The 12474-nt window shown below is 29.3% G+C and overlaps 1 protein-coding gene across 1 annotated transcript; it reads left to right on the forward strand.

The window, feature by feature from the left end:
* Positions 1 to 1881: 1881 nt before the first annotated feature.
* LOC108463539 (polygalacturonase-like) lies at positions 1882 to 3558 on the forward strand. Its single transcript, XM_017763465.2, has 4 exons — positions 1882 to 2334; positions 2465 to 2754; positions 2901 to 3129; positions 3226 to 3558. The coding sequence occupies exons 1-4, from the start codon at positions 1882 to 1884 to the stop codon at positions 3442 to 3444; spliced, it is 1191 nt and encodes a 396-aa protein (XP_017618954.1). The 3' UTR covers positions 3445 to 3558.
* The last annotated feature ends 8916 nt before the right edge of the window (positions 3559 to 12474 follow it).

Genomic DNA, 12474 nt, shown 5'->3' on the forward strand with positions numbered 1-12474 from the left:
ATGATAAGTTAATTTCGGAGTTAGGAATTGAATACAAACTCAAATGTCAAATTTCAAGTTTATGTCTCGAGACAAGTCATAAATTATTTTAAAATTTTTAACTTTGAGGTTAAAGTGTCTTGAGACTATGTCTCGAGACCAACCTCCCCGGTTTTCTCATTTTTGCTTTTAAATATTCATATCTTCCGTCAATCAAGCTATAAATCTTACATTTCATCCAAACAAAATAATATAACATATTCAATACTGTACTAAGTAGATTTATATTTGGATAATCCTATTATAAAAAATAATCTTACATTCATTAAATAAAAAAAACCTCTTAACCTAAAATAGAATTGAAACTTATAATTTTATCATATTTATTATTTTTAAAAATAAAATTCTGATATATCTTAAAAAATTTGCACCATAAAAGATTTGAAATCATTTTGTTTTTGGGTAATGCATCATTCAATCTTGTTGGCCGCAGTAGTTTAATCACAACTTTGAGCCACAATTTTAGGCATTTTCCTTTATGTTATTGGCAGTAATAATTGTCTCATCATCACCAAAAACAATTGAGAAGATCGAAAACTGATTTTAACTATAGTGGTGAATTTGGTTTAGGTTATTATTTAATTTATTTATTTGATATAAATTTTAAATTATAAGATAAAAATCGTAAATGTCAAAATCAAACTAAATTTTATATTTTTTTATAATTATTTTATAATATAAAAATAAATATGATATAAATTCATAAAATAGCTTTAAAAAGTAATTATAGTATAATCAAAGTACAATATAAATACATATTGGAATAGTTGTAAAGATCAAATTATTATAGTACAAATGGGTTGTCTGAGTAATCATGCAGTAGAATCAACTAACTGGATGTGTCAGATTAAAACCAGCAAGCTGAACTAACTTGATTAAAACTTATACATGACAATTACATATGATGAAACTTAAAGATCTATATATATAATTGCTCATAGTAGATATTGAGTTTAAGTATGCAAGACCTAGGGCTTCCACTTTTTTCAACTATGCCAAAGCATGATTGGCAAGTAAAGCCATTCTAATTAATTTAAAAATTAATGTATTGTCGATTGAGTGTTAACTCGATTAGCATGGGTATTGTTGTCAATTCAAGAGGATATGAGTTTGAGTGCGTTGAAACACATTATCTTCTTATTTATGAGTTAGAAGGGACTATAGGTAGTTTTAAATATTGTGTCAATAAGAACAAATATAGTAAATATTATTTTTAGGATAATCTTTAATGTGGTATGGAATTTTAATTATTTTACATGTGATTTCATAATTTTATGAGGACGAAAGCAAACCGTTCATCGGGTATCTACTCGTTTAGCATTGCTTCAAACACAACTTTGCAATGGCTTAATTTCAGGGCAATCTCCAAATAATGTGTAGAACACATGCTTCCGATCCTGTGTTCATATTGATAACAAGTTCCTTTGATCCCTTAATTTATACAAAAACTAAAGTTGATTGATTCCAACACAATTCATTACAATGTGACTGCGCTGTACTTTGAGATGAACCTCAATTCTCTTCTTTTACATATTTTAAGTCTTTGCAGAATTGGAATCCAAGTCATCTGTTCTAAGTTCACTGTATTTCATTCAAATCACTCTGAATGGGAGGAGCCTTTAGACGCCATTGCAGCTTCCTTCAATCCTACACTTGTTTTTAACATTTACACTGTTTTTTTTAATGTCCCTTTATCCAAAGCAAAACCGTACACTTTCCCTAGTATAAATATACACTTTCTCTTAAACTTCTCATTTATCAATCATCTTCTTTCTCTGAATTTTCTCTACATTTACACACAGTTGTTGCAGTTTTCTCTCGAGCCAAACACTGTTGAAAACGATGAAGCTTTCTGGTTGTAATTTACCTGGAATTATTGTGATGGTCTTTGTTATGCTAAGTTCAAGTTCAACATCTGCGATTACAAACTTTAATGTCTTAAACTTTGGGGCTATCCCGACTGGTAGAACCGATTCGACGGACAGTTTCCTCAAGGCATGGAATGCAGCCTGTGGCACGGCAGACTCGACCTTCATATATGTGCCCAAAGGACGGTATTTGGTTGGTCCATTGGCTTTTAAAGGCCAATGCAAAAGCTCTCAGATCATTATAAGAATCGATGGCACAATTGTGGCTCCTTTGGATTATGGAGTGCTGGGAAAATCGAATAATTGGTTCAGCTTTGAAGATGTGAGCGGTGTTTCTATAATTGGTCGAGGTACATTTGATGCTAAAGGACCTTCTCTTTGGGCCTGCAAAGCTTCCAACTCCAACTCATGTCCTTCCGGGGCCACGGTATTATTTTCTTCCACTTTCTTTGCTCTAATTCTGAGCTAAATAGTAAACATTAATCTTTTCTCCACCGTTATATGGTAAATGTTTTGTAAATAGACTTACTAATATTGTTCAATTTGTGTGAAAACAGACACTGAGTTTTACCAAATCCAACAACATCAGGATCAATGGATTAACGTCTTTAAATAGCCAAATGTTTCATATTGTGATCAATGGATGCCAAAATGTGCACCTCGAAGGAGTTAAGATTGTCGCTGCTGGTAATAGTCCCAACACTGATGGCATCCATGTCCAATTATCGAGAAATGTGGAAATTTTAAGCACTTCCATTAAAACTGGAGATGATTGCATCTCGATTGGTCCTGGCACTGAAAATTTATGGATTGAACAAGTCACTTGTGGTCCTGGTCATGGCATCAGGTATGATAAATTAATTAAATTCCATTGTTACTTTTACTCAAAATGAAGCAATGTGTTTATTATTAACTTATACATACTAGTTGGTTTTTAAAGGCACAATTTTATTATTTATAATTTCTTTATGTTGCTTAATTTCAACTTTCCAGCATTGGAAGTTTGGCAAAGGATTTGGAAGAGGAAGGAGTCCAAAATGTTACGGTCAAAAAGACAATTTTTTCCAACACTCAAAATGGGTTAAGGATCAAATCATGGGCTAGGCCTAGTAACGGATATGTTCAAGGGATACGATTTATAGATTCCGTGATGAAAAATGTTCAAAATCCTATTGTGATTGATCAAAATTATTGTCCTCGCAATGAAAATTGCCCGGGTCAGGTATTACAAAGTTCCAACTACTACTTAATTACTTCTTTAAATTTTTTCATGCTTTTTCCTTAATTTCTTTACTTTCTTTCTGTTTGATGATTATAGGTTTCGGGAATAAAGATTAATGATATCGTGTATGAAGATATAAGAGGAACATCATCGACACCCATAGCTATAAAATTCGATTGTAGTGTCAAAAACCCGTGCACTGGAATAAAATTGCAAAATGTGAATTTGACATATTTGAACAAAACAGCTCAATCATTTTGTAGCAATGTGGTTGGAAAAGCAATTGATTTAGTTCGACCAAACAGTTGTTTGTAAATCATGGATTCTAGATTTACTCATTTGTTTAGTTTTTGGCATATTGATTGTATATTGAAATTATCAGCATTTGAGCTATTTAGCCTTTGTACTCATAGCCAATGCTGCTCACTTGTAATATTTTAAAAAAAAAAAACATTTAAATTTTATATTTTTAATTCACTTCTATATATTATTGGTTTTATCAATGTGCTCATGACTCGAAATAGATGTGTTTGTATGAAGAAAATGTATAGTAGTTCAACATTCATTCAGTTTGAAACATAAGTTTAATTTTTTTCAAATGATATATATTTATAAATGATTAAGCTAATTAATTTAAATTAAACTTATATTATTTTTTTCTCAATATGTTTTATTTAATATTAAATAAGTTTATAATATTTTTATATTTTAAAACTTTAAACATATATAACTTAATACATTTTACATTACAATAATTTTTAAAAAAAATTGTAGGAAATTCTTTGGTTAAGAAGAGGAGATATTATTGTTGAAAACAATTGATTTTTGCAAGTTATAAACAAGTAGTTATAACTGGGCTAATAACATTTGAAGAGCAACAATACAAAAGCAATTGGTTACACAATTTGATAATCACTTATGTTTGTGAGACCTTGTTTAGAGAGTCAATCACTATATTTAACATTGTATGAAGACCTACCACTCACCAGTGTAGCAACCTCAAACTTGCACTAAAGATTTAGATCACTTTCTACTAAATTCTCTCCTCCCAAAAAAAAACCTAGATAAATTTCTCGCACATATATACACATTTTTGGACTTGTTGATATACAAATCAATTACGATAATAGTCCCCACCAAAGTGTCTACAAAATAGGATTAATAATATCTTAATAAAGTCTATGAAAATTTAAATATCTTCAAGATAAGTCTTTAAGTCATTTGGGCCAATCTCCTCAAAACAGGGGATCTGGTTTGCCTGATTTAGATCTATCAAATATTCAATGATTTGTTTCTTTATGAGATTGATTTTCATAGATGGGCCAACACACGTACATGAGATTAAAAAAGGTTATGGCCCAACTGTTTTGGTTCAAAAGATTGCCAACTCTAATAATAAGACAAGTTATGTAGCAGTTAGAGACACGATTATAATTGCTATTGTAACTGCTCTCATAACAACACCAACAATTAGAAATTATAAAAACGAGATGTTATGGAGAAATGATATATGAAGAAGAAGATTGAAGCAAACTTTGAAGAACAAGAAGCAAACTTTGAAGAACAAATACGGTAACAGATGGTTGTTGTTAGAGCTAAGATTGTCCAACAATGTTTGCTTAGTTACTTGGTAAGTCAAGATACGAGACAACCTAGGCATATTTATATGTTAGCCTTGGACGTTCTCATTCCAATATTCAAAGTTGAAATTAAAGAGGTTGTACATATGAAGAGTTTGAGTATTTGGAACAGATTGAATTCGTCTAGGGTTTCTGATGAGAAATTTCTTAATCTCAAAGGCATATATCATGGTTAATTTTAAAGAGATTAATTCTACTTTATCTCCTAATTATTTTATTGAAGAAGAGTAGTTTATATTGGACTATGATGATCAAATAGGTTGTCATATTAAGCCTATAAATAGGCAACCAATACGCATGGAAGATGCATCGATTTAAGGGGGTGCTGTACTCATTTGATTAACTTATCTTTGTTATTTTCCCTTGTATTTTCACACTCTCTTAATAGGCTTTCTTTGTGAGAGATTGAACCTTTCTATGTGAGGTTTTTAGGGTGAGTAATTTGTAACAATTGGGGTTGGGGTTGGGGTTGGTGTTGGGGTTGGAACTACTTCTTTGTGTAAGAGTAGATTGGTTTAAACCAATAAGTGATCCCAAAAATTGTTGGAATAAGAATCATTCACTGAACAAGGCACCGCAGAGTAAGATTGTTTCCGAACTACGTTAATAACCAATTGTGTGCAAATCTCTTCCTACCTTCTTTGATTTTCGTATTTGTTTCATTTTTTGTTCAATCCTATGACTGAACACTACTTGGATATCTAAGTTAAACTTATAACAAACTTACGTATTTTTTTAGTTGTGATAAAAGTGATGACTAGATAAAAAGGGTAAAAACTATGTTGGTTGTAGTTTTTGTAAAGAGAAAATTGTTGAGTGTTTATCTACATAAGTTTGCCAAAAGTCCCAAAGGTTTCAACTAAAGTGTTTGAACCCTTATTTATAGCCTCCCAAAGCAGTTATAAAAGAGCAGTTATTAAGGAAGTGGGGCAAACATTCTGCAAATAATAGATAGTATTTTTACTTTTTAACATGCTAGATCCAAGTTGTGCATGTGTTAATATATTTCATGTTATATTCAAACTAGTTTTTTAACACTCAAGCTAATGGAAGGATGTAATTGATATGATAGTGATACTTAATTTGTAACATTTGAAGATTAGGGACCAATTAAAATTTAGGCTATAATTTGGAAAAGTTTAATAAATTTAACCCGTAAAATAATTAAAATATACTACAAAACATGAGACGAAAAATATCAATACAAAACAAGTACACTCATGTACCAAAATCTATACAATGAAGAAATTGTTATTGTTTCCAATTTTATATAAATATTAAGTATTTTAAATACTATTATGGCAAAATAAAATGTAGAAATACAATATGAGTACATGAATTGTCAAATGTTATTTATCTTTTAATTTGGTGAATCAAAAGATTAGATAAGTTGATTTATTAATATTTTATAAATTTGAAATTCAAATCCCAAATTTTCTGTGGTCACTGCGACGAACACAATAGAAAAACAGAACACATAGGATTGTTTATGTGGTTTGATTTCATTACGTTTGCGAGGTTTAACTTAGTGAGTAAATTCATTACCTTTAATTCCAATACAATAAGTGATTCAAATTCTATCACAATCCAGTATAATAATCTCACTTTTGCATCTAAAGATTGAGATCATTCACTTCTAAGTTCTCCCTTGAGAACTTAAGCAATAAAAAAAAAACTTGTTTACTCTCTCAAATGCACTGAAAAATATATTCCATTGTGAATAGATAAGTGCTTTATAAAACCTATTTAAGTCTCTAAAATATATAAAAGCTCGATACTTATTAACATATCAGCGATCAATTACAATACAATCTCTTCTTCTAAGCAACTAAAATAGCATTAATATGATATGATAATAATTTAGACCAAAATAAATTAATTTGTCGGTCTTCAAAGTTTGTCCTTATCCAACATCCTTGATTCAAAGGATTTGATATATTTGACCCGATCCGATTTAGTCCTTAAGAAATGCTCCTCCAATTGATTGATCTTCATAAATGAGTTTGAATACTTCCATAATATTAATCATAGCCAATATAGATTTTGTTTCAAAAAATTATTAACTTCAAATTTGTCAAGTAAGCTATCTTTTACAATGATAACTGTAATGATCATTTCCATTAATGCATAATATCTATTCAAAAACTTGTTTCATTGGAATTTAACTCGAACAATTTGAATAAATTATAATCCGAGTTCTCAAACATAAAAAATTAAACTTAACCAAATTCAAACTCAAACGTTTTGAAAGGGACAGAGATAATGATTTTACAAGAAAAAAAAATGAAGAATATGCTTTTCACTCAATTCGCATCCCTACGAAATGTTTATTCTTGTGAATTGACTTGGGTGTTAAAAGATTACTAATTGTCACATGATTTTGAATGTCTTGAAGCATTGACCTAATTGTAGTATAAGAATCAACAAAAAAAATGGACTAAATGAAAGGTTGATTATATTTTTTGCTAAAAAAATTTTCAACAAAGAACATGGTAAGCTGTGAACAACAACTTAATATATAAGTAGTAAGGACTAATGATTAAACAAATGGTTGACCTTGAAAACTAAAATTTTATTAGTATACTGTAATAAATCATATCCATCTTCATAATCAAGATTCCACCACGTTTTTTGGCCATGAAATCAAAATCCCCCGCAGGGAATAGTGCTATAGATGTTGAAAAGTAGGAAGCCAACCTCTCCATATATGTATTATATATATATATATATATATATATATATATTTGATTTACTTTCTTTTATATGATAGTATCATCATAGCTTTTAATATTAGTTTTTTGATATAATGTTTAGAACTATTCATAACCTCTTCCAGACCCTTAAATAAGAGGATAACGCGATTTAACACACTTGAACCCACGTCCTCTTGCATTGACAACAATATTGATACTAATTGAACTAAGACTCAATCGACATGTATTAAATATATATATTAAATTATTCGTATTAAAATTTATTTTTATATTAGGGTAAAAGAATAATATGTGCACATACACGATAGTTTAAATGGTAAAATTATTTTATAAATAATAAATTTTATTTTTTATACTATATTAAATGCGGCAATGAGATGATAGGATATGAATCCATACCAAATTTCATAAATTATAGATAAATAAATATTTCTCTCCATATAATGCTTTTATAAAAAGTGTTGTTTTAATATGTAATTAAATTTTAATTTGATTTTTTCTTTTTTAATCTAACACCATAATTAAATTTATTTAAAATAATTAATTTTATATTGAAAAATATTTTACCAACATTAAATTAATTTGAATTTTAAACAAATGTATATGTAGCGACGTAAAAATTTTGACTTAGCTTGGTCGCTAATTGTGGCGATTTATTGAAAACTTGAAAATTGAAATTTGATTTAAAATAAACAAGGAGTCACCACCGATCTTTTTTTTTTAGGTGTGATCGGACACCTATTAGATTTATTTTTTTTAAAACAAAAGAAGACTGAACTTAGGTCTACGTTAAAATCCAGAGACAAAATAGGGTTCTGGAGCCAGTTAAGCGCGAGGAAGGTATTAGCACCCTCGCCACGCCCAAAATTGGTATCTCATAAACATGTGTTATCGTGATCTTCAAAAATACAAGTTCAATATAAGATTTAATCGTGATCCGATTGAAAAGACGAGAAATTTTAAATTTTCAGTTTTTTGAGGAGGGTGTTCCGCCTTTAACATAAGCCAACAAATTCCATCCAACATAGCGATGAAATTCGATGACTTAATGTTGAATCGGTACATTGCCTCGATTATTAAAATTAATTGTAAAACAAGACTATGATTTTCGAAGTAATATAAAACACAATTGAGATGAAACAGATGACAGAACTAGAAGTATATTGAAGTGAATATAAGTGTGACAAGTATATTAAAAATCAATGATGATATATGCACAATATATACATATTAAAGATAATAATAAAAAGAACTATTGATAATACTTCACAAATGTATATATACATTAAAATTTATATAATATATAAAATATAACATTAAGAACACATGTATATAATATATGAAATATACGTGGATATAATATAATATTGAAATATTTACATAAACCTATACATAAAAAAAACCGACTAATAATGATACTACATAAGTATATACATAAATATATTAAATTTATATACATATTATAGATATATACATAAATAATGAAACATATACTAATATTTGTATGGTAAGGATGAAATATATATACATAAGATAGTTCGAGAAGAAAAAGAATATATATGCATATATATATATATATATATATATATATATATATATAAATATTATAGTATTTGACAACATATACATGAAATAATAAAAGAAATATATAACAAATAACATAAAAATATATGTATGAAATAACATAAAAATATATGAATAGCGCACTATTTACAAATATATACATAATATAATTATTTAAAAATAATATAATGAAATATACGAAAATGAGACTATATACACATAAATATATATACATGTATAATGAAATATATATACTAATATTAAATATAATAGGAACAAAAACAATATAATAATATATATACTGACACGGTATTAAAAAATACGTATATACATATAATAGTATGCACATGAGACAATACAAAATATATACATGGAAGATTATAAGAAAATATAACTAATAATATTGAAAAATATATATAACATAATATTTAAAACACACATATATATATATATATATATATATATATGATATATAAAAATTATATATATAATACACTATATGAGTATATTACATGTGCATACATATACAATATTATACATTAAGACATATAATAAATATATTTAATATAATAAATATAAATATTAAAATTAACGAATATCGAAAGTGAAAATAAGTAAAATGAAAATAAAGCAGTAAATTAACAAAGAAGACTGAATCGAATTAAAGAATAAAGTTTGGGGCGAATTTTAAAAGAAATAAATGGAAAGGGACTAAATTGCACGCGCAAATAAACCGAAGGGACTCAATCGGACAATAAACCATCTTCCCAAAACGCAACGCATGGCAGAGGACCACATCACAAAGCGCAACAAATTTAAGGGCTAGATTAAAAATAAAAATAACTTAATTGTAAAATCATGAGAAAGCGGAGGGGCTGAAAACGCAATTAGCCCCTCTAATTAAAAACACGCGGATCCTATCGGGTAGGGTCGGGTCGACCCGATCCAAGGTGAAACGGCGCCGCCAAAGATCGAACTCTAATGCCAAAACGGCACCGTTTTGAAAGGCTATAAATAGCCTAAAATTAAAAAAAAAAACATTTGAGAGGGGAGAAAGAAAAAAAAGAAGAGAGAGGGGGAGAGAAAAGGGATCCGGCCAGGGAGGGGCGGTCACCGGTCCGACTACCGGACCTTCGCAGGCGCCGGTGCCTATATTTAGATTTTTTTTTAATAAAACTATTTTAAATATATTTTAATAAAAATATGTTTTTCCATAATTTGAATTCAAAAACAATTCTAAAAAATTTATACCACTAGAAAATTGTTTTTAAGTAATTGTTTTCTCATTTTATTATGATTTTGGAAAAAAATTAATTGGTGATGAATACCAGAAGAAATATGAAAAGTCAAAAATCATGTTATACATAAAAGGCAAATCAACATGTAATTTTGGACATAGAAATGTATATAGGCTGTTTTAATGAATTGGATTTGAAGAGGAGTTAACAAGTCTGCTTCGTGTCATTTTAATAACTATGTCAATAAAATAAATATATCATTTTATTGTAATTTTGTTACGTGCAATTAGAGGTCTTCATGGGCCGAGTCAGGTTGGATTCGAGTCGGGCTCAACTAAAAAATCATGCTCATTTATTGGGCTCAGTCCGAGTCGGGCCCAAAAATGGGCCTAAAATTTTGTCCAAGCCCGACCGGATAAAAAATTTAAAACTGGGCCCGCCCGCCCATATATTAATTTTTATTATTTATATATATATAACACATCAAAATACTAAAAATATCAAAATAAATATTTCCTAACAAATTGAAAATAAATTTTAAAAATATGTAGACTTAAATAACACTTAGATAAATGCAACTTAACAAGCAAATGCTTCTAAAATAATAAAAAAATTAACAAATGCCTTTAAAATAATAAGAAAATTAACAATAAAATAAATTTTATACAATATCCAAACATTAACAACAAAATAATAGTAAAATAATAGTAAAATGGTAGCAAAGTATGAAAAAAACAACAAGAAAATAACATTCAAATATAAAAAAAATGCAAATTTTTTTTGTCCTTTAGTGAATTCAGATCAGGCCGGGCCGGGACTAAAAAACCTTACCGGAGGCCCGGCCCATTTTTTAAACGGGCCTTATTTTTTTGTCCAAGCTCATTTTTTGGGCCTATATTTTTGTCCAAATCCTCTCACATTTCGAGCAGGCCCAGCCCGGCCCATGCACACCTCTACGTGCAATGGATATCCTGATTTCGATAAAAAAAAAAATTACTACAAAACATAACCAAAGCCAAGTCATACTGAGAAAAAACCTAAGCCAAGATAAAATGTCGGAGAGAATGCCACTATCATGGATACAAGTCTTTTCACGGGCATAGATCTCATTGTCAAACGTTAGCCACCAAGACAGAATAAGTGAAATGATGTGTTTTAACCGCTATCAACGATCTTGTTAAAACTCACTCAAAGATTTGGGGAAGTGTTGAATCCATTTGATCAGACGTAGACAAAAAAAAAAAAATTGATAAAATCACAACAGATTCGAGAAAAACGAGTAACCCTGAACCTAAAAGAACATGAGTCATTACTGACGGCCTCCCCATAGGAGGGCTAAAGGAAAAACCGTTGGTTTCATTATTATTCTGAATAGTCCACTTAATTTGAAAAGGGTGGCAGGGGATAAAAGGATGAAAGGTTAAGGAGGTGGGTGATGAAATAAGAGGAAGCCAAGGAAAGAAAAGATGAGTTGGGAGAAGAAGATGGTAGAAAAGAGGAAGAAGGGAGGATGTCGACAAGGAGGTGGCGTTGAAACAAGCTCCAATGTCTCTCCGGGAAAAAGGAGGAAAGGCACAAAGAAAAATAATTTTTTAATAAATTTTCAAACATAAATAATTAACATATTTTTTAATATTTACATTATATTTAAATTTCATATATATTATAAATTAGAAAATGAATGGCATTATACTCGAGCTTTAACTATCGAAACTCAAACTCGAAGAATATAAAAAGATCATGGTAACCTCAAAAGTAATGCGTCAAACACATGCTTCCTATCTTGTTGTGTTCATATTCATACTTTCCTTTGATCCCTTAATTTCAACAAAATCTAAATTTGATTAATTAGAATGCAGTTCATTACAATGTGGCTGCGCTCCACTTTGAGATGAACCTCAAAACTCTTATTTAACATATCTTTAATCATTGGTGTCTTGGAAACCAAGTAACCTGTTCTAAGTACACTGTATTTCCTACAAAACACTGAAAATGGTAGCCTTTGGACGCCATTGAAGCTTTCTTCAATCCTACACTTATTTTAACATTTATACTGCTCTTTTAATGTCCCTTTATCCTAAAAGAAACAGTACACTTTTGTACATAAATATCCTTTTTCTCTTAAACTTCTCATTCATCAATCGTCTTCTTTCTCTGAATTTTCTTTCGAGCCGCACACTGTTGAAAACG

This window comes from Gossypium arboreum, chromosome 10 (assembly GCF_025698485.1).
Source record: "Gossypium arboreum isolate Shixiya-1 chromosome 10, ASM2569848v2, whole genome shotgun sequence".
Taxonomy (NCBI): domain Eukaryota; kingdom Viridiplantae; phylum Streptophyta; class Magnoliopsida; order Malvales; family Malvaceae; genus Gossypium; species Gossypium arboreum.